At 40.0% G+C, this 23,913-nt stretch overlaps 1 protein-coding gene across 1 annotated transcript in view; it reads left to right on the top strand.

Moving 5' to 3' along the window:
* The first annotated feature begins 6,784 nt into the window (after nt 1-6,784).
* LOC122563626 (serine incorporator 1-like) overlaps nt 6,785-23,913 on the top strand; it is a 37,375-nt gene continuing 20,246 nt past the window's right edge. Inside the window, exons 1-2 of the mRNA XM_043717602.1 lie at nt 6,785-6,925; nt 18,462-18,623. Of these exons, the coding sequence (XP_043573537.1) occupies nt 6,887-6,925; nt 18,462-18,623 (201 nt within the window). The 5' untranslated portion in view covers nt 6,785-6,886. The remainder of the gene's footprint in view (nt 6,926-18,461; nt 18,624-23,913) is intronic.

Genomic DNA, 23,913 nt, shown 5'->3' with positions numbered 1-23,913 from the left:
CTCTTGTTAATTAGTACTGTATAGACAGGATAGATCCAGTGAATCCTTAGAAGAGTATAAAGGCAGTAGGAGAAAGTGAGGACTGCAGATGCTGGAGATCAGAGCTGAAAATGTGTTGCTGGAAAAGCGCAGCAGGTCAGGCAGCATCCAAGGAGCAGGAGAACTGATGTTTCAGGCATGAGCCCTTCTTCAGGAATGAAGGCAGTAGGACTGTAATTAAGAGAGAAATCAGGAGGGTAGAAAGAGGACATGAGATAGCTTTAGCAAATAGAGTTAAGGAGAATCCAAGGGATTTCACAAATGCATTAAGGACAAAAGGGTATCTAGGGAAAGAATAGGGCCCCTCAAAGATCAGCAAGACGGTCTTTGTGTGGAGCCGCAGGAGATGGGGCAGATACTAAACAAGTATTTTGTATCAGTACCTAGTGTGGAAAAGGACATTGAGGATATAGAATGTAGGGAAATAGACGATGACATCTTGAAAAATGTCCGTATTACAGAGGAGGAAGTGCTGGATGTCTTGAAACACATAAAGTGGATAAATCCCCAGGACCTGATCAGGTCGGGCTACTTACTGAGATATTTGTATCATCAATAGTCACAGGTGAGGTGCTGGAAGACTGGAGGTTGGCTAACGTGGTGCCACTGTTTAAGAAGGACGGTAAGAACAAGCCAGGGAACTATAGACCAGTGAGCCTGATGTCAGTGGTAGGCAAGGTGTTGGAGGGAATCCTGAGGGACAGGATGTACATGTATTTGGAAAGGGAAGGACTGATTAGGGATAATCAGCATGCTTTAAGTGTGGGAAATCACATCTCACAAACTTGATTGAGTTATTTGAAGAAGGAACAAAGAGGATTGATGAGGGCAGAGTGGTAGATGTGCTCTATATGGACTTCAGTAAGGCATTTGACAAGGTTCCTCATGGGACACTGGTGAGCAAGGTTAGATCTCATGGAAAACAGGGAGAATTCACCATTTGGATACAGAACTGGCTCAAAGGTAGAAGACAGAGGATGGTGGTGGAGGGTTGTTTTTCAGACTGGAGGCCTGTGACCAGTGGAGTGCCACCAGGATCGGTGCTGGGTCCACTACGTTTCATCATGTATACAAATGATTTGGATGTGAGCATAAGAGCTATAGTTAATAAGTTTGCAGATGACACCAAAATTGGAGGTGTAATGGACAGCGAAGAAGGTTACCTCAGATTACAACGGGATCTTGATCAGATGGGCTAATGGGCTGAGAAGTGACAGATGGAGTTTAATTTAGATAAATGTGAGGTACTGCATTTTGGGAAAGCAAATCTTAGCAGGACTTATACACTTAATGGTAAGGTCCCCGGTTGTGTTGCTGAATAAAGAGACCTTGGAGTGCAGGTTCATAGCTCCTTGAAAGTGGTCTCACAGGTTTTAGGATAGTGAAGAAGGTGTTTCGTATGCTTTCCTTTATTGGTCAGAGTATTGAGTACAGGAGTTGGGAGGTCATGTTGCAGCTGTGCAGACATTGGTTCGGCCACTGTTGGAATATTGCATGCAATTCTGGTCTCCTTCCTATCGGATAGACGTTGTGAAGCTTGAAAGGGTTCAGAAAAGATTTACAAGGATGTTGCCAGGGTTGGAGAATTTGAGCTATAGGGAGAAGTTGAATGGGCTGGGGCTGTTTTCCCTGGAGCATTGGAGGCTGAGGGGTGACCTTATAGAGGTTTATAAAATCATGAGGGGCATGGATAGAATAAATAGAGACCTAAGGAGCAACATCTAAGATGTGTCTGAGAAAGATAGTTTTGTAGTTTTTGCTGCTGTGCATCTCAAGACCTGAACAGCCAATTTGGGCTGACAATTCATTGTGATACTGACAAGGTGATGATGCTTTCTATGGAGCCAGTGTAGCAGAGAATCACATGTGCAAGGAAAAAGGTATAAAAAAAAACTCTCCCCTATGAGAAATAAGGTCTTCAGTAACAGCTAGTGGCTTCCTCTCAGTTTTTTCTGCAGATCCTATGTTTACAGAAAAGTAAAATGCATTCAAAAACAGTGAAATGTTGAATTCTCAATAAATGAGTGAAAGACTGGACATGGATATATCAATAAGCTTGTGTTAACATCAACAAATTGAAAACAAGAGAATGAAAGCAATTCATTTCCTCCTGTGCTCAAACTGGTGCTAGTGAACTGTGTTTCCATAATGTTTTTCCCTTCCACTTTAAATGCTCATGCGCTTTCTATCTTTGTGTGTCAGTCCTTTTGTGAAAAGGGGGAAATTAAGAAGTGCTAGCCTTTAAGTTACGAGGTGTTGAAAGCTAGCAATTCATATTTCCTAATTGCCATTTATCAAAGACAATTTGTTTGTACTAAATAAATATTTTTTGTTAAGTACAGACACCTGGTGAGTGTTTCTTTTTAACATGAGAGCATCAGTCAGGCAAATAGAAGATTTTAGAAAGTTTGGTTACATCTTTTCACACTTATGATGTCTCTGGGAATAGTAGGGCTTGATTTTCAGTGCACTGCCCCAGTGAGTCATAACGAAAGTTGTTACAGCTCTGAACTCAGCAGAATATTTGATCTCTGCTAAGTTGCACAAATTAAATAAGATATTTAATTAGATAATATGTTATTATTTTGCTGGACAGTGGTTGGCAAACTTTGTTATCTGAAGAGCCTTTTGAAAATAAAATATTGCTCAAAATACTTTGGCAGCTGCAAAACAAATTTTAAAATGTTGAAAAAAAGGCTTAAGAATATTTTATGAAGAACTGTTCCCTTATTAGCTGTGGGCTGGGATTGCTGGATTTTCTGCACCTAGAGAGAATGTATTGACTGTTTTTGTAAATTATGACCAGTTGTCTGGGTCAGGAGTGTTCAACATGATAACAACTCTGATTGACATCTGGACAGGAGGAGCAAGTTAGAGTCGCAAGAAAATTACACAGTTGTCTGAATATATAAAAACAATCTGCATTAACTTCTCTCTGCTTATAAAAATATTGGTAGTTGCCACACAATTCCATGTAATTTCAATCTTGGACAAAGGTCAGAGAAAAGCCCAGTTTCTACATTTTAGAACCTGCAAAGCACATTATTTTTGTTTTTGTAGTTGAATCTCAAGTTTGCCTAATTTAAATTTGCCTTCAGCTTGATCAGGTTTTTTCGGGAAAATCACAATGGCGCTTTTATTTTTTTCACTTCTAGGTGAGTACTGTTTGGCAAAGCGTTTTCAGATTAGCTAATAATTACCAAGCAGAATTCAATTATTTGTTTATATTAAACATTCCACTCCATATGTGAATCATATGAGTCCTGTTTTGTTTTGTAGCAAGAAAAAATTCTAGTCATCTTTACAAATGAAACAAATCCTTTGTGTGTGATGATTGTGTACAATTTAATAAAGTCTTGCATTAATTAATTGTGAATGATAAATTCTTATAACTGATAAATTGTCCATAACTGGGTGATAACTGTCCATAAACATGGTTAGAAATGTCTATTTATCTTTTTGAGATTACAATTACTACATACTTTCTAAATTAAAGCTATTTTAAAGTTTGACAGTGCAGATAGTAAATTTTGTGAATAATCAAATGAGTAACACGATAAGGAAAATTGTGACACAGACGTTTGATGTCATTTCCTTGACATGTCTCTCTTTTCACGTATCTTCTCATGGTAGAAATTCAATTGGAAAACATGGGAACTGCAAATAAGGTATCAAAGAGAATCCCACAACTGGTTCCAGGCCTCTACGTTAACCAACCCAAATTCTACAAAGTACTCTGGAAATTCCATCAGTTTTCTTCAGCACATTGTCTCCTCAATTCTGGAACCACAGATTCATATTAAACCCGACTCACAGATTCAAATTCTCCTCCTTGTGTGAGTGGCAAGGATGCGGAGGAACATTTGTAAGATTCTGCACATTGGTGGGGCCAAGTGGAGAAAGCACTCCACCTGGTTGTAGTTAATATTAAAAAAGCTTAAACCACATACCAACAGATTCAAGAACAGCTTCTTCCCACTGTTAACAGATTTCTGAATGGACTTTGCTCTTTGTGCACCTTCCCTACAGCCATAACATTGTATTCTTCCCTGTGTTCTACTTCCCTAACACACTTTGTATGGTTTGACCTGCCTGTACTCAAATCAAACCAAAATATTCTCGCCCAAAAAGTAGGAGTTTGTCCTACTGTACAATCATATGGTTTAGGTTGGGCTGTGAAGTAAATATATTGTGTGAATGTATAGAGCACCGTTTTATGAGGGCTTAGCTGGATGGGTAAGAGGATTTTTGTTTAATCAGTGTTTTGGTGGCTGTGATGTTGCAATATTGTCATGGCTGATGACACAGGGCAAATGACATTCTAATTGTCAGAGTCTGTCACTGATTAGAGGCTGTAGCGTATAGGCAAATGTTGAGCGTGAATAGTTAGCTATCTTCCATTTCCGCAAGGACAGAGGGGATGTTGGCTTTTTAGTGTCTGAAGGCTTTCTGCCACTGTTCTGTTCATACACAGAAGAGTCCAGCAACCTTCCTCCACTGCAAACAAGGCCATTGTGTAAATAAAACTCACAATGAGTTTCAGTAACATGTTTCAAAACATGGTTTAAATTAGTATCCTTTCCTAATTTTGACTAAAGTTAAAATGTGTTGTTTTTATAATAGTGATGGTCATCCATGAAGGGCAAGTTATCAGGTGTAACAGAAAAATAAAAGCTACCATTTGTATAACACCTTTTGCAACCTCAAGACATTCCAAACCAGTGTGGAACTCATGAAGTACTGTTGGAATATGCCACTGTTGTATTTTTGGTGGTTCCAAATTTGCATAGACTGAGCTCAGTCAGCAATGAAATAAATAACAAGATCATCATTTTGTAGCAATATTATTTGAGGAATAAATATTTGCTGTTGTGGATAAACTCTCTGCTCATCCTATATTTCATTGCAGGATCTTTTATATCCAAGAAAGCTGGAAAGTAGGCCCCATTTTAAAGACAGCTAAAAATTAGGAATACCACCACTGGAGTGTTACTGTAAGTTGTCATAGAAATCACAGATAGCTTTTATAATAATTGCAACAAGGTCAGCTCAGTGCACCTCATAGAATATGAGTTCCCAGATTGGGGCTGTTAATCTGGGAACCCTGGCTAACAGATATAAACAGGAGTGTCAAAGGTTCTGTTCACTCTGAGAGCTGACGCTGAGGGAGCTGGATCTGTGTCAAGGGCTGTACCAGTGTAAGTAAAACGTGATTTGGCAATGAGATACTGGCCTTTGTGAAGTTATTTCAGCTTTGACTGCAAATTATGAAATTGTTAGCTGTGGAGGAAGATTACTGGACTCTTTTGTCTATTAACCGAACAGTGACAGAAAGCCTTTAGACACTAAAAAGTGCGATTGATAAATTTTGGAGGTCAGAGTGGTTAATATGAGATGATTTATTGGAATTATTTTGGGCGGGGGGGGGAGTGGAATGATTTTGGAAGTTCCTGGGCTACATGCTACACTGTTCTGTGATGGGGTTATTTATGGGAACTGAGTATAATACAAAGGAGGAACTAAGATGCAGTTCACCATGTTTTAGACTGAGTGCTTCCATCTCTCTGAACAATGCTAGCTTCATCTTTCAAAGAAAGCGAAGGTCATGGGTACTTGCATGGGCCTCAGTTATGCCTGTTCTTTGTGGGGAATGCGGAACATCCCTTGTTCCAGTTCTATTCTGGCCCCCTCCCACAACTCTTTCTCCAGTTTATTGATGATAACATTGGTGCTGTTTCCCTCTTTCATCCGGAATTGGAAAAGTTTATCAATTTCACTTCTAACTTCCGTCCTGCTCTCATCTTCACCTGGTCTTTCTCTGACTCCTCCCTTCCTTTCCACAACATCTTGATTTCCATTTCTGGGGATAGGTTGTTCACTACAAATCAAATGATTCCCACAGTTACATTGACTATACACACTCACACCCTACTTCCTGTAAAGAATCTATCCCATTATCCCAGTTTCTCCATCTCCACTGCATCTGTTCTGATGATGCCAACTTAAGGCACTTCTCCATGTCAATAACTCAATCCCCACACACCAGGTCTTGTTATCACATGGTCTACTATTACACTCCACACATTGTTAGCCCCACTAGCAGCTATCCATTCTCCTGGGCTGACTGTTATCCACTCCTGTATTCTTCTCTCCCTTTGGGCTCTATCTCCACCTATTATTTACTCCTACCTCCTCCCTATCCTCTCCATAAAAAAAAGCTTTTTTCTAGCTTTTTAATTTCGAGAGAAGGGTCACTGGACCCAAAACTTTAACTTGGATTTCTATATACAGATGCTTCCAGACCTGCTGAGATTTTCCAGCAATCTGTGTTTTTGTTAGCTTCATCTTTGTTCATGTGCACTCTTTGCACCACCTAGAGGTGACATTTGTACAATTTGCAGCCTTCTCAAAAACCCAGTCTGCACTCTGTCTAATGCCTTCACCCCCTTTTTAAAGTGCGGTGCTCAAAACTGGACACAACACTCCAGTTGAGGCCAGAGTACTGGGCTGCAGACTCTGGTGTGCCACTTCACCCTGATCACTGAGATCAGCGCAGATCATTCACACTGCGTCCCATCATTGAGAAGCTGTGGTCCTCCCAGCCTGTAGGCGGCGGTGTCTGTGGAGGAGGCGGGTGGTTGAGACGGCGAGCGGTCCTCGCTGCCCGCTGGGTGGCGCAGCTGAGCCCCAGCGGCAATTGAGTCCAAACCCGACCTCGAGTGACGCCGGAAAGAGCCGAGTGACGCCGGAAAGAGCCGAGGAAGACAGTCGGCAGTCGCTGGGGCGAGTGAGCGGTCACGACAGTGTGTGTTCATCGGTGAGGTCCGGTGCTGGGGTGTGAGCCATCATGGGAGCCTGCTTGGCAATCTGTTCGCTGGCGAGTTGTGTGAGTATGTGTATCCCCTGTCCTTCTGCCGGAAGGTGTGTGGTGTCCCGGGCCTCTTGCTGTACCCCAGTCTGGGGGCTTTCCCCCCGCCTGGCTGTGGCCTGTCAACCCTTAACTCTACACCGCCACAGGCTGTGGCCTCCTCCTCCTACACAACCTAACAATAAACTCCAGCCTTTATGTCTTGAATTTATAGACAGGCTTTCCTTTCTATAAATTTGACCACTCCCTCCCCACATTAATGTTTTTCTACTTATTTATAAATGTGCATTTAATTACTAGCTTTCTCTCCAGGAGCTGGGAATTGTACAGTTGGATTGTTTTTTTATGTATAATAAATATCTCACTTCCTGTTTAATAAACTTGGTGTCAGACCAGATTGGGTTTACTCATAACATCTTTCTTCCTTTCTTTGCTTTGGTTTGATTTTGTTTTAAGCAACAACGTTCTTGCGGTATGTTTTGTGGACATATTTTATCTGTATCTGAGTAATAGTTTGTTATTTTCTTGTAGCTCACATTTGACGATGTAGTTTAGGATTTGCATCGTCACAAGTCAGATGTTGAATTTTCCGTCGTGACATTGTCCTTTTAGAGCAACACTTCCTGCTGGTAAAGAGGAGTGCTGTTTGGAATGAGCCCATGATGGCACTGAATTGCAAACACTAATCGTTGTAACTTACGTAATTTTATTTACTTTCACTATTCTCCTGAGAGTAGACGTCTGACAGCAGCTGAGTCTCGGCGGGAGAGGCTCAAAATTGCATTGCTTTTAAACTGGAACATTGGGGCTGCTTGTGAGAGGTATCATGATTATTTGAGAGACTTGATTCTCGTCCCCTCAGTTAATTAGACAGTCATGCTGTTGAGATGAGCTTACACATATGTTAGGTGTACAAATATTATGGTTGGTTATCAAACTGACCAAATATTTAAGTACTAAATTAGAATTGATAGGTTATTTATTTGAATTATTAATTTATCTGACTAGGTACAATTTGCCAAACTGCTCCTCAAAACATAATCCAAGAATAATATTTGCAGTGTAGAAACTTTGCACGCCAAATCAATGTGGGTGTTTAAGCTACCTCCCACTATTAACCTGTCATTGTTCTTCTTTCATGCTCATATGTTTCTCTTGTCCTACAATGTATGTGTTCATCGCCTTAGCTATTCCTTGTACTGAATCCCATTCTCAGGTTCAAAATCCTTTGTCCTGAATTCTCTGTTTGGTTTATCAGTGATGTGAAGGAGCCGGTGTTGGACTGGGGTGGACAAAGTTTAAAAATCACGCAACACTAGGTTATAGTCTGACAGGTTTATTTGGAAGCACTAGCTTTTGGAGCGCTGTTCCTTCAGGTGGTTGTGGAGAATGAGGGCATAAGACACAATTTATAGCAAAAGATTAGTGTCATGCAAGTGAAATGATATATTGAACAAACCTGGATTGTTGTTAAGTCTTTCATCTTTTCGAACAGGTTGTAGGTTTCGGTTCATTAATATGAACAGCATGGGTCTGTTTCCATGCTGTACATCTCTGACTCTACGAAAGACTTAACAAACATCCAGGTTTGTTCAGTATATCATTACAGTTGCATGACACAGTAATCTTTTGCTATAAGTTCAGTGTCTTATGATTTTATACTCCGCAACCACCTGATGAAGGAGCAGCGCTCCAAAAACTGGTGCTTCCAAATAAACCTGTTGGACTATAACCTGGTGTTTGTGATTTTTAACTTGGTTTATCAATGAGTATTTTATATTCATTGGACTTGGAGTGGTTTCTCCTTGAAGTGGGAATGTTTTTGATTAGATTAGATTATTAGAATCCCTACAGTGTGGAAACAAGCCCTTCGGCCCAACAAGTCCCCACCGACTCTCTGAAGAGTAACCCACCCAGACCCATTTCACTCTGACTAATGCACCTAACACTATGGGCAATTTAGCATGGCCAATTCACCTGACCTGCACATCTTTGGACCCGGAGGAAACCCATGCAGACGTGAAGAGAATGAGGCTAGAATCGCACCTGGGTCCCTGGCACTGTGAGGCTGCAGTGCTAAACACTGAGCCACCGTGCCACCCCTTCTGTAAGATCACCCTGTTGCAGTTAATTTCCTAAAGATGCATTCACCCTAATGCAATTTTAATAAAACTATTTTTGAATCTTCGCCAAGGCCTTTATTGTTTTTGTAATCAACTTGTTCAGACGTGTTATGACACGCATCAGGCAAATGGGGCTCAGGCAGGGACAATACCATTGCATTGCAAGAGTTCTAAATGCATTTAGTCTGATTAGAGATGTTTTTTATCAACCTATTCAGCAATGTTATGACACCCCTCTGGAGTGAATGGGACCTAAACCTTCGCTCCAAGGTGGGTACTATGGAATCATATACAGTGCCTTTGTATACTTTGGTACAATAGAGAACTTTACATGTATTCCCAAGCAAAGTCTGACCAAGGTTCCACATGAGCATAACATAATTTCTCAGCTTTTTCATTTTATTTGTTCTAGAAATAACAGTTTTTTTAATATTAAAAAAACCCAATCACTTTTAGAGTTTTGTGTGCCTGTACTTAAAGAATTTTTGACTCCATGTTCATACTTGTCTTTCAGGAGATATGTCATAGAGTCGTAGAGATGCACAGAACGGAAACAGATTTTTCAATCCAACTCTTCCATGCTGACTAGATATCCCAACCCAACCTAGTCCCACCTGCCAGCCACCCGGCCCCTTCGGTCTCTTTTATATCTTTCCCCTCTCACCCTAAACCTGTGCCCTCTAGTTCTGGACTCCTCCCACCCCAGGGAAGAAAAACATGTCTATTTATCCTATCCATGCCCCTCATGATTTTATAAACTTCTATAAGATCACCCCTCAGCCTCAGATGGTCCAGGGAAAACAGCCTTAGCCTTTTCAGCCTCTCCCAGTAGCTCAAATCCTCCAACATCCTTCTAAATCTTTTCTGAACCCTTTCAAGTTTCACAACATCCTTCTGATAGGAGGGAGACCAGAATTGCATGCAATATTCCAACAGTGGCCTAACCAAAATCCTGTACAGTCGCAACATGACCTCCCAACTGCTGTACTCAATACTCTGACCAATAAAGAAAAGCATACCAATCACTTCCTTCACTATTCTATCTACCTGCGACTCCACTTTCAAGGAGCTACGAACCTGCACTCCAAGGTCTCTTTGTTCAACAATACTCCCTAGGACCTTACCATTAAGTGTATAAATCCTGCTAAGATTTGCTTTCCCAAAATGCAGCACTTTGCATTGATCTAAATTTAACGCCATCTGGCACGCCATTGGTCACAGGCCTCCAATCTGAAAAACAACCCTCCACCACCACCCTCTGTCTTCTACCGATGAGCCAGTTCTGTATCCAAATGGCGAGTTCTCCCTGTATTCCATGAGATCTAACCTTGCTAACCAGAGTCCCATGGAAAACCTTGTCAAATGCCTTACTGAATTCCATATAGATCACATCTACCGCTTTCCCTCATTAATCTTCTTTGTTGCTTCTTCAAAAAACTCAATCATGTTTGTGAGACGATTTCCCATGCACAAAGCCATGTACGATCTACCAGTTCTTCCTAGAAATTAGTGCTTTGCCTTTATCAACATTGCAGTTTATTTGCTAATTAACACTCATTCTGAGAATGTGTATAGGGCATAAGCAGGCAGGGAAAGAGTTAACAGTAAGTTCTCAGATCAGATGAGAACTTACTGTTAACAATGGGATGCTGGAGGCAAAGGCAATGGGCTAACAAGGTGAAAAACCAATCATTATGTACAGCCGTTCAACAATATTGGAACCATTCAGTATGTGAGGTCAGCTAACAAGGGGAAAAGAATCCATTGTATGAATCCAATTAACAAGGTTAAGAACACCCATTATATAACAGTAAAGGGCTTGATCGCTACTATTAATACTTGTTGATTGTAACAGTCACCCAATTAATATATATATTGCCTTATCTGGATGCTTCTCCCTGTAAAATGACTGTATAGTTAATTGAGAAACTGCTGTTCCAGAGAAGACTCTGAACTCATGTCCTTTTGCACATGGGTAATCGTTCTCTCTCCAGCCCAGGGCACAGAATAAAATGAAGGAGATAAAACCGCACTGTCTCTTTCTGAGTGTTTTGCTCCAACTGAGGCGGGGGGGGGAAACGGGACGACAATTCTGAACGTTTATTTATGTCTTCCTGTTGTTTGTCACACTTCTCCTTTTATTAACTTAGAAGTTGTACTCTGAATTTGGCAGTCCAAATCATTCATAATGTTGGAAAATCCCAGGGCGGAACAGATGTAGCATTCCCTTTTGCTGTGTAGCAAGGCTAGTATTCAATCATTTATTCTCCCCTAAGTAGGATTTGGGCGGGCATTGCTGCAAGACCAGCATTGCAGACCATCCCTAAATTGCCCTTGAGCTGAGTAAGTTGTTAGGTCTCATTGATAAGTTCTTGAATGCCAAGGGGATCAAAGGTTATGGGGAGAAAGTGGGAAAATAGGGTTGACAATCCCATCAGCCATCGTTGAATGTCGGAGCAGACTCCATGGGCTGAATGGCCTGATCTTTACCCCTATGTTTTATGGATATTTCAGAGATCTGTCAAGAGTCAGCAACATTGCTGAGAGTCTGGATTCACATGGAGGCCAGACTGGGTATGAATGGCTGCTTTCCTTTCCTAAAAGGCATTAATGAATCTCGGTGGTCCCTATAACTGAGATTTATTGGTCCTTGCTCTTTTGAGCTCCCCACCTTTATTCTAGTCTATAACCCAATAAACCATGTGGTACTTGCTGGAAGTTCATAAGTTTCAAACTTTTAAACTCTTGTCCAAGAGGTAGATTCAGTTGTATTTTTGCTTGGTTATTATTATTGCATGACTCTATTCCCAAAATAAATCCATCAAGAAGTTATGGTTATTTGTTTTTTCAGAATGTGTTGTGACTGTACCTGTACACTCTGTGAATTTTTAACAAAGGATGTGCACTGAGAATCAAATACACACAGTAGCTTATCTCTAGCATGTTTGAATTTGATAAAATTTAACTTGTGATTGTCTTGACCAGGACCAGAATTATAGTTTAAGGTTATGGGATAGGCCATTTAGGGCTGAAATGAGGAGAAATCTATAAAACAAATGAATATTGAACCTGCAGAATTCTCTGTCATGGGTGGTTGGCTGAGGGCAAAACATTAAATGTTTTCAAGTTGGAGTTTGATATCTGTCTTAGCACTAAAGAGATCACAGCTTGCAGGGAGATAACAGGAACAGGGATAATCATATTGAAGTAGGCTCAAAGGGCCTAATGACCACCACCTATTTTCTATGCTTTGAAAAAAGCAAACTTTAAGATACAATAATACCTTAGCCTTGAATAGCACAGTAGTGTATATTCCAAAAGATGCTTTATTTTCTGTCTGATTTCAATGTGTACCTATGTTCCAATTTTAATTGGTTCACTGTTTCTCAACAAAATTTAGATTTTAAAATATTATCCTTGGGCTATGGTGTAACTGCCAAAGTTTGGATTTATTATCTGTCCCTAATTATCCTGATAAGGTGCCAGCAGACACCCTTGAGTTGTCAGGAGCAGTTTGAAACAACAGAATGGTATGTGAGGCCGTTTCACAGTTCATAAGGGTTAACCATGTTGATGTGGACCTCGAGTTGCACAAAGCTTGGGGTTAGCAATTCTTCCTTTTCAAAAGCCTATTGGCTTCCATGACTAGTTGGCAACTTGGTGGACATTTTAACTGATGCTGGCTTTTAGTTTCCAGATTTTACTCATAAGTTGTTATAGTTTAGACGGCATTAGCATGCCTTTAAAGATGTGGTGAATAAAAAGTTTGGATGTAAAACATAAGTTACAAAAGCTGCAACAAATACAACTTGTTGCCATACATCATTCTCTCTACTTGGATGTTTCAATGTAATTATAATAGCATTAATAATTACAGTGTATGTTTCCATGTGAGACTCAGAGCAAAACATTTGAAATTGAAGTAAACTAAAGTATTCTGCAGGCACATTGTTCCACTCTGACATCAATACACTTCCAGTACACTTAATGTTCATATTGTACATCAAGTTCTACTGACTCCAATCCTTGATGTGCTACGTCAGAAAGCCTTTAGACAGAAATATTTTCCATTCCAACTCTGCAATAATTGCTCCAAATTTTAATGTATTATTCAGCAAGTCATCCTGGACCTTGGACTGTGCTAGTTTGTACTTCTTGATTAGGGACAAATATGCGCAGTGGAGCGAAAGGAAGTTCAGACATTTCAAGTAAAGTTATGAATGAAATTACAAGATATTTAGGGAGTTACTATTCCCATTTTATTTTCTTACCGAACTCCAGTTTTATATGAAAACCTTTTTTTGTGTGGATGCTGGAGATTTGTACTAAAGGCAGAAAGTGCTGGAGATTCTCAGCAGCTCTGCCTGTATCTGGAGAAAGAAGTATTCTGTTTCCCAATCCATAGAGTACGATATGACCTTCCTTCCAAAGTTCTGAAGCAGAGTCATACTGGGTTCAGGATATTAATTCTGTTTCTCCAGTTTTACATTTTTCCCTAGGTTTTTGTGACAGCTTATCATAGAATGAGACAACACAGAACGAGACAATCATATTAGCACCAATTCTTTGAAAGAGCAATCTGATTCATCCCGGTCCTGTAAATATGAAGCATGTCAGTATAAAAATGGTGCATTTTATTTTCAACAAAATGTGAATATTTGAAGTGCTACATGACAGCTGGCCACTCTGGAAGAGCCACATGCAGATTTTCCTGTGACGATAAATTAACTGAGACATAAGTCATGTTTGGTATAGATCACATTGAGTGCAAATAAATTTTGGTGAGATCAGCCATTATATTGCAACATGTCCTTGCTTTCTACCCCAGTTGGTGGCATTCTGAGTCAGAAGGCTGTTATTTCAACATCTTGCGTACATAACCTAAACTGGCACTTCTGTACAATAATGAGGGAGTGTTTTATCATTTGCTGCAAAAAAACCTCTTCCTCTTGCCCACATAACAGAAATTTGCATTGCCTTTGCATTAATTGTGTACAGAAATGCAAATATCATTCGGGGTATTGCTAGTGAGTAGTAGTAATCAGATGGGATGGTGGAGGAGATGGATGACTATGTCAGGGCAATCAATGGAACCCCAGAAGTGTATGCAGCTTGTTTGAAGACGCAGCCGGTAGTGACACAAGACTTAGTATTGGTGTTGATGTGATTATTTTCATTATTAGAACTGACAAAAGCTGACAGGATGGTCTTCAATTCTATTCCCTCTTCATAGATTCTCAAGTTCGTAAGAATGCAAAATGGGCTAATTGAAGTTGAAGTTCTTCGGTTTGATAGGGCAATTGCTGAGGGGTCTGTGTCTTGGTGTTGGACAAGAGTTGGTGATCTAGTAATAAGATTAGAATGAATTTATTTGCCCTGGGATTGTGGTCGCTGTGTCTAGAATACTCCCCAGAGGAGGTTGGATACTTAATTGTAGTATATTCTCAAGACTAAGATTGATCAATTTTTGGGCCCCAAATGAGAGAAGCTACTTCAGGAAGGATGGGAGAGATTTTGAGAGGATGCAGAACAGATTTGAGAATGGTTTCAAGAATGGACATATGAAATTGAGGATAGACTGTAGAAACTTTAGTTGCTTTCCTGAATAGAATTGTAGATTGAGGAGACATTTGATTAAAGTTTCAAAATCGTGTTGGTCTGGACAGAACAGAAAATCAGAGAACACTGTTTTAAGTTGATTGTGAAAGAATTGACAAAGAGCAAATAAGATCTGGAGTGCAGTGTCAGAATATGGTGCATATAAATACATTCAGCTAACAAAAAAAGGGTGTTTGGTAAAACCCTTGGTAGGGCTGGAGGGAAAGACATGGTACTCAGAATAGTGTTTTTGCTGTTGGAGAGAACTGGGTGTGACATGACGGACAATGGCGTCATTTCGATGATGGGGGAAGGGAGGTGAGTTGGAGTTGAAGTAGAAGGTATGCCATGATCTTCTTGAATGTCAGAATAGGATGGAAGCTGCATTTTTAGATACAATTACGTGAAAAGGGAATAAGAAATATCCAGCCATAATTTCATTAAAATGTTGTAGATTGAGGTTTCTGGTATATAGTGAGGTGGTGTTTTGGAAGTGAAATGATGGTTTTGATGGTGAATCAGCAGTATGATATGCTCCTTTGTTTTGGGATGTTTGAAATAAAAATGAGGCATTTATAAATGCAAGTTCTTCATTCATCACAAGCCCAGCGATTTTTGGTAGTTTATATGAAACCGTGAGAAAGTGAACATCTTGAAGCCTGTTGCAGTTCAAATGTTTGTCAATGAGTAGGAGATTTTTATTTGTTCATCTGTTCAAGTGCTTAATTTGTTTAGCCTCTGGAGACGAGGGAAAGAACTGGCAGAAAACAAAAACTGTATTGAAATATCTGAAGTGTATATTCAGATGGCTTAACTGTTTTTGTACTCTGGAGAAAATGGGAATTTGATGAAACTGAATGTGTGATGTTAAGAATGTAAACAACAATGCAAAGATTTGTGCCTTTCTGTCAGTTCTGCTTTCAATGTGATAGTTATTTGTTACTGATGTGTTATCAAAGCTATGATGCAGATTTGTGGCCATTGCTTAGTACAGAGCAAATTGGTCATATTGCATTTGTGTGCATGTCAGCTGATTGGAGATTCAGTTTTGCAAAGATGAGAGCAGCTTACTCATTTCTCTTGGGAATCAAATAACGCAGAGCTTTGAAATCTAGAACATGCAGTCATATTTCCCCTGCACTGATGTTCAGCATACAAATTATGATCATGGTATTCTTATGAATTGAAAAGCATTCACGACAATTAGCCCTCCTTTCTAGAGACAGAATCTCATTCATTTTGGGAAGTAAGTAGTCTCCAACCTTTAACGCTTAAACTGTCAAAATGTATTCTAATTTTAATGTTTCCTCATTTATTTTTGATTAGTTTCTTCTCTTTATGTAGTTTTCATGCTTATATTATAATTAATTGTTTTCTCTGATACTTAGTAGTTAGTTAATTTGTTTGAGGAAACTTGAAATAATCATTCAAAACTAGAGACTTGAAGGTTTGTTTGAAGTTGATTGATTTTTAATTGAGATGACGGACAGCCTTTAGGATTCAGAAGGGGAGCTCCTCTCTGCAAAATTCCCAATCCCTGAGCTGCTCTTGTAACCAGAGTGTTTATATGGCTGTTCCAGTTCGGTTTCTGTAAATGTTGATGGTGGAGGATTTAGCAATAGTAACACAGTTAAATGTCAAGGTGAAATGGTTAATTCTTTTGTTTGAGTTAGCCATTTCCTGGTACTTGTTAAGTATGTATGGGCACAATGACAATAGATGTCTTATATCTATGGCGGTTGCAGGTATAGGAGAGAAAATGAGCTAGAGTTGCTTCCCTTAAGTTTTGTTTCCATTTACTGCTGTTGGAAACGTAGTGCAAGGACTGGTTCCAGTTTGTTTGTGTTGCCCTTGTGATTAAATAATTGACTCTGCCTGATCCAGCTCACAGACGAAGAATGGGTTCTGTGGGGTTATAACATTGCTGTCTCACAGCTCCAGGGACCCGGGTTCGATTCCCGCCTCGGGCTGTGTGGAGTTTGCACGTTCTCGCCCGTGTCTGCATGGGTTTCCTCCGAGTGCTCCAGTTGCCTCCCACAATCCAAAGATGTGCAGGTTGTGAATTGACCATGCTAAATTGTGTTTGATGCATTAGTCAGGGGTAAATGCAGAGTTACTCTTCAGAGGATCATTGTGGACTTGTTGGGCCAAATGGTCAGGCAAAATCGCCTGAATTGCTGTGCTCTTCCAGCACCACTGATCCAGAATCTGGTTTCCAGCATCTGCAGTCATTGTTTTTACCTTGTTGGGCCAAATGGCCTACTTCCACACTGTAGGGAATCTAATGTAATCTAATCTGGGTATGTGCTTCATGTAGAGAAATCTTTGGTAGCAATGAAGGAAGAAAATATTCTGCTTGGTTGCCGAATAACCGCAAAAGAATGCTGATGTCCAAAAAAAAGAAATGCAGCGCTGCAAAATAACACCATCATTTTTATGAACTCATCTTGGAATAATCCTCTTTAACTTAGTTTTAACTCTACAACCAATCCACCCGTGTCATTTAACATGCAATAATCTCGTTGCAGGTATCAAATAATTTGTTGAGGTCAGAGAATTCACAGTTCTTAGGTTAACCATATCTGACGGCTTTGGTACAGCGAAAGATATTGAACACTTAATATGGGAGATTTATTGCATCTGAAGCCCTCTGGGTGAAACTGTGTGCAGGCTTCAAAAGAAACTGGTCTGAAATTTGCAATCAGCAAATCAGGAATGACAGTCAATTTTCACTACTTTCATAGTTCCCATATGTTTTTGTACAGGATGTTGAGTGGAGACTTGATTTCATTGAGCAGCCTTTCAAAGTGAATTAGTATGTGTGAGAAAGGCAACTGGTCAGTGGTGTGCGTTTTCATCTAATTCCATCCTGAAACTTGCAGAATCTAAACCAAGAAGTAGAGTTGAGCTTTAAATAATTTCTAGAAACTAAGCAAAAAGTGAGGTTGAGAGAGGAAAAAGACCTTACATTTCCACATCTTAAATTCTAGAGGAATGAGCGTCCAAATTCATAATCCTGCCTGTGCCAAAGTGATTGTTTCACAACAAAGGTGACTTGTTGCACAGATTTAAAATTCATTTACATTTGAATGCACTAATCCTAATTTTTGTTTAGCGGTTTTAGCAGCTAAGTCCCCCAAACACTCATGACTGTATGAATCTATCAATGAGTTACTGTTGTAGATCAACCCATGAAGAAGCAGGATAATTACAATGTAAATTCTGGATTTTACACTTGGCTGCATGTGGCTACTCTGGAAATTGCTGTCCATAGATACCATTATACCAGTGAGTGTTGTTGGCTACACTTATTTTTAATGTTAAATCTGGGCCAATGGTTTTGTAAATAAAAGGAATGAATATTAAAATAAGGCTCTCTCGTAGCCTAATAATTTGATAGGAACATTTTAATGATGGCTAGTACCCTGTTCATCTCTTTTCCTTTTCTTGCCTCTTTACATGAATCTCTTTTACCCCAACGTTGACACTATTTGGCTAAGATTAAGCATGGATGCATTTTCTTAACAAGCATTCTCGGGATGGAAATCAAGTCAGTATGTACAGTGAAATATCGACCAGCTCCTCCCTTGGTTATTCACTTTTAGGGAATGAGAGTCATTGCAGTTCATTATCGAACAAAGGGAATGAAAAATATTGAGATTGTTATGCTTTACAGGGTTAAAACAAGACAATGACTAATGACTATTTTAGTTTTTGTGAAATGCGGTAGGTTTCATTTAATACATTAAAAGTAATTTTTAAATGTAAATTATTATTTAAAAAGTGGATTGAAAGTGGTATTGAATTATATTTCTGATTATTTTCTATTTTAGGCTTCGTGTCTGTGTGGAAGTGCATCATGCCTGCTTTGTTCCTGCTGTCCCTCTGCCAAGAACTCTGTGGTGACTCGCCTTGCCTATGGCTTCTTCTTGTTCCTAGGAACAGTTGTTTCGTGTATTATGATAGCACCAGGCATTGAAGTTCAACTAAAGAAGGTGCCTATGTAATATTTCTTTGAATTTAGTCCAGCCTGTCAAAAGTCTCAGTGCTGGGATTTGCTTTGTTGGAATCCAGCAGCCTAACAAATGCTTCACTGTAATTCTTTGTGTGATGTATGATGCAGTGCATGAAAATTATAAAAGGATAGAATTCTGGAACCTGAAACCCTATCCTAATAAGTCATATTTTTAAGGGTGTAAATTAATTTAAGAACAAAAAACAAGAGACTTTTCAAGTCAAGGATACTTTTTTTTATTAATTTCTATACAAGAGACTTCAGTTTGATCCTTAAGTTAGCATTTTATATCTTGGAATTTATCTATGATTCTGTAACCTTACTTGCTCTGCCCTGTGCTTCCTACAGTATATTAATTTCCTCTTGAAAGCTAGATGTTTTAAATGGCACACAGAATTTGACGCAATATCATTCCTTTTATAGTTCTAAGAGTAAAGAAACCTGTTTGACTTGTCAGATGCTCGAGGAATGTATTGTAGCATCTTGTTGAATGTTGTTGACAACTCGCTTGTTTTACTTGAATCTTTGATTTGCTGACTATTACAATGCATGCTTCTTTCTACCATTTGGTATCCACCCACTGCACTGAATTCATGTTTCCTGTACCAATGGGCATTCTGTACAGTTGTAAGGTTATGCAATATCTGACACACCTTAGTTCATCTGATTAGTTTCAGTAGATCGGTTTGTATACAGCTTAGCAAAAGATTCCCATTGTCTTACAGGACCATAGAGCATCTGTACCATTAGAGAGAGAAATGACTGGTGATGTCTTAATTTGGGAGTCACTGCATCTCTAGTTGATTAGTTCAGTTGGCTGGATGGCATGCTGCCAATATTGCAGGTTCAATTCCTGCCTGAGCTGAGATCATTGTGAAGGTTCCGCCTTCTCAACCTCACCCCTTTAGCCATGGCCTAACTAATGTCTTGTACAGTTCCATCATCATTTGTCTGCTGTTGTATTCTGTGCTTCACCTAATAAAGGCAAGTATCCCACATGCCTTCATAACCACCTTATCCATCTATTCTGCCTTCAAGGATTTAGGGACGTAAGCATTAAGTTCCCTTGGATCATCTGTACTTTATACTTTATTGGATCTGATCATTTGTCCCTTGTTACTCCTCCAACATCACCTTACACTTTGCTGGATTAAATTCTTTTTGCTACTGTTCTGCCCGTCTGACTAACCTGTCCATGTCCTGTAGTCTAAGCCTTTTGGCTTAGCAATTCTTATGTCATCTGCAAACTTGCTGATCATGCCTCCTACATTTGTGTACAGGTCATTAACGTACATAACAAACATCAATAGACCCAGCACCAAACTCTGGAGCAAGCCACTGGATATGGACTTGCACTTAAAAAAACAAACCTTCTAATACACCTTCTGCCACGTGCTACTAAGCCGATTTTGGATCCAATTTGTCAAATGGCCTGGGATCCCTTGGCTTTTATCTTCTTGACCAGTCTTCCATGTGACAACTTGTCAAAAGCCTTACTGATGTCTACATTGACTGCACTGCCCTCATCTGCACCTTGTCACATCTTTGAAAAACTCAACGAAACCTTACAGACATGATCTCCCTCTGATATAACCATGCTGACTATCCTTACCTCTCCAAGTGAAATTAATTCTATCCCTCAAAAATTTTTCCAGAAGTTTCCTTTACCACTGATGTTAAACTCCTTGGTCCATCATTCCCTTGTTTATCCTTGCCACCCTTCTTGAATAATGGATTACATTTGCTGACCTCCGCCCTCCTAATACCTTTCCTTTGGCCAGAGAGGATTTGATAGTTAATGGTAGGGCCTCTGCAATTTGCTCCCTTGCCTCCCACAGCAACCTCTGATACATCTCATCTGAATTAGGGATTTATCCATTCATTTCACTTCCCTTTCAATTGTGATTTCAAGTATATCACAGTCCTCCTCCCAAATTCCTATATCTTAAATTATCGTTTCTTTCAGTGAGTAAAGATACAAAGTAAAGATTTAAAATGTCACACATGTCTTTGGCACTTTGGTCCCTGCTTTTTCCTTGTTTATCCTGTTGAACCTAATAAAATATTTTTGGATGGTATTTTATTTGCCAGTGTTTTTTCATGCTTGCTTCTCAATTCCTCACTTTTTTTTTGAAAAAGAAATTCCCTCCATATTCTAAATGCATCTTGAAGGTTCTCTGTTTTGAGCCCTCAGTATCTACCATAATCTTCATTTGCTTTCCTTATCCAACGTTGAACATTCTTACACCAGGACTTGTTGGTCCCGTTCTTTACATTGACAAGAACATGTTTGGCCTTCATATTTGCTGTTTCCTTTTTGAAGGACTCCCACTCCTCTGACGTTCCTAGTTGCCGCAAGTCCACTTTGGCCAGATCCTGTCATGTCTTATATTCAGATCATCCTGCTCCCAGTTTCAGAATCTTCAATATTTGTCCATCCTTCTTGACCTTTTTAATGGCTATCTTAAATCTTATTGAGTTGTGGTCAATATCACTGAAATGCTCCCCCATTGGAACTTATAGTTTTGGCATTGCTCCCTAAATTTAGGTCCAGTGCAGTCATTCTTTTGAAGGACTTTCTAAGTGCTGGTTTAAAAAGCTTTCCTGGATGAGTTTCAAAATTCCACCGCTAAGTCTTTCAGACTTTCTCTATCCCAATTAATATTGGGGAAGTTGAAATTCCCTTGTCCTAGTTAGTAGTGGCTGTGGGTTTGGAAGGTGCAGTGTATAAGGACCTTTGAATTTTTGTCGTGCCTCTTGTTGATGCTCCTAACAACTACTGTGCCTTACTATTGGAGGAAATGAATGCTTGTTTGTGAATGTGATGCCAATGAACTGGGTTGCTTTGTCCTGGATGGCGTCACATTTATTGAGCCATGTTGAAGCTGTATACATCTCGGCAAGTGGAAAGTATTCTATCATCTTCCTGACTTATATGTTGTAGATGATGGTCACAGTGTGAGGAGTGGAAAGATGAGTTATTTGCTGCAGGATTCCTAGCTTCTGACCTGCTGTTGTAGACACCATACTTACATGGGTTGTCCAGATGAATTTTTTGATCAGTTGTCATGTCCAGAATGTTGACAATGAGGGATTCAGCAATGGTGATACAGTTGAATGATGAGTGTCCCTGGTTAGATTATTGGAGATGGTGACTGCTTGGCACCTGTGGTCCTTGAATGTTAACTTGTCAGTTGCCAGCTCAAGTCTTGATATTGTTCAGGCATTGCTGTATTTAGGCATAGACTGCTTCAGCATCTGAGGAGTTGTGATTGGTGCTGAGCATTATGAAATCATCAGCCCACATTCCCACGTCTGATCCTGTGATGGAGGGAAGCCCTTTGATGAAGCAGCTGAAGATTGCTGGGCCTAGCACACTACCCCGAGGAATACCTGCAGAGATGCCCTGGAGCTGAGATGACTGACCTCCAACAACCATTACCATCTTCATTTTTGATAGGTTTGACTCCAGCCAAGTATGTTTCAATGACTCCCATTGAGTTCAAGTGTGCAAGGGCTCCTTGATGACACTCTGAAATGCTGCTGGAAGGCCAGGGGCAGCCAATCTTACCTCAGTTTTGACATTGAACTCTCTTATCCTTGTTTTAACTAAGGCCTTCCTGAGGTCAGGAGCTGAATGGCCTTGGTGAAACTCAATCTGAGTGTCAGTAACTGGATACCACTGTTGATGACTTTTTCCATCGCTGTACTGAGGAGTAAGAGTGGATTGGAGAGGCAATTGACTGGATTGCATTGCTGTACGATATACCTGGGCAATTTTCTACATTACCAGTTTGCCAGTGTTGTAGCTATACTGGAACAACTTGACTAGGGGTTGCTAAGTTCTGGAGTGCCAGTCTTCAGTTATATTGCTGGAATGTTTTCGGTGTTTATAACCTTTGCAATGTTCAGAGTCTACAGCTGTTTCTTGATAATGTAGAGTGAATCATAATGGCTTAAAACTGGCGCCTGTGATGCTGGGGACTTCTGGAGGAGGCCAAAATGTATCATCCAGGCAGCATTTCTGGCTGAAGATTGTTGGAAATACTTCTCCCTGATCTTCTGCATCAGTGTCCTTGGCTTCCTTGTTATTGAGGATGGAGATATTTGTGGAGCTGCCTCCTCTAAGGAAACTCAAGACACAATGTAGTGATCGCATCATTTCCAGAAACAATATAATGTCAATCATCCCTTCATGGTCAAATCTGCTGGGAATTTTTTTTTAAAACTACATGGAGTAGTCAAAATTTCAACTGTAAAGTTCTTATTGATTTCTGATTGGGGGATGAAAATGTAAATAGTTGGAGATGACAATGTAACTTGGCTTCTGATTAACTAGGAGATGGCCATGCAGTTGGCTCTGAATGGCAATGGATGGGAATGTAACTTCCTTACATTCTACCTGTAGAACAGAGACATCTCACCCTAGCCTTGCCATCCAATTTCCTACAGGTTAGCAATATCTCTCTTCCAATGAATTATTTAATTGTCCACCACCATTCACAACTGAAATTGTAGCACTGCAGAGCTTAAATCTGATTCTTTGATTGTGGTATTGTTTAGCTTTGTTTATTAGTTGCTGCTCGTGCTTCAAGGTATGCAAGTAGTTTCGTGTTGTAACTTCGCCATTTTTAGGTGCTGCTTCTGATATGTCCTCTTGTATCCTTGGTTTAGAGTTGACCTCTTGCTTAATGGCCATGATAAATTGCGGGACTATGCTGGACCATGAATTTGCAGGTTGTTTTTGAGAACAGTTCTGTTGCTTCTCATGGCCCTCAGCACTTCATCGATGCCCAGTCATGCATTGCTATACCTGTTTGAAATCTGTCCCATTTACCATGATGGCTGTGCCACTCATGATGAAAGATGTCATAGAGTCATAGAGATGTACAGCTTGGAAACAGACCCTTTGGTCCAACCTGTCCATGCCAACCAGATATCCCAACCCAATCTAGTCCCACCTGCCAGCACCTGGCCCATATCCCTCTAAACCCTTCCTATTCATTTACCCATCCAAATGCCTCTTAAATGTTGCAATTGTACCAGCCTCCACCACATTTTCTGGCAGCTCATTCCATACACGTACCACCCTCTGCGTGAAGAAGTTGGCCCTTGGGTCTCTTTTATATCTTTCCCCTCTCACCCTAAACCTATGCCCTCTTGTTCTGGACTCCCCGACCCCAGGGAAAAGACTTTGCCTATTTATCCTATCCATGCCCCTCATAATTTTGTAAACCTCTATAAGGTCACCCCTCAGCCTCTGACGCTCC

This window comes from Chiloscyllium plagiosum, chromosome 27 (assembly GCF_004010195.1).
Source record: "Chiloscyllium plagiosum isolate BGI_BamShark_2017 chromosome 27, ASM401019v2, whole genome shotgun sequence".
NCBI lineage: Eukaryota > Metazoa > Chordata > Chondrichthyes > Orectolobiformes > Hemiscylliidae > Chiloscyllium > Chiloscyllium plagiosum.
This window is presented reverse-complemented; position numbering and strand designations above follow the sequence as displayed.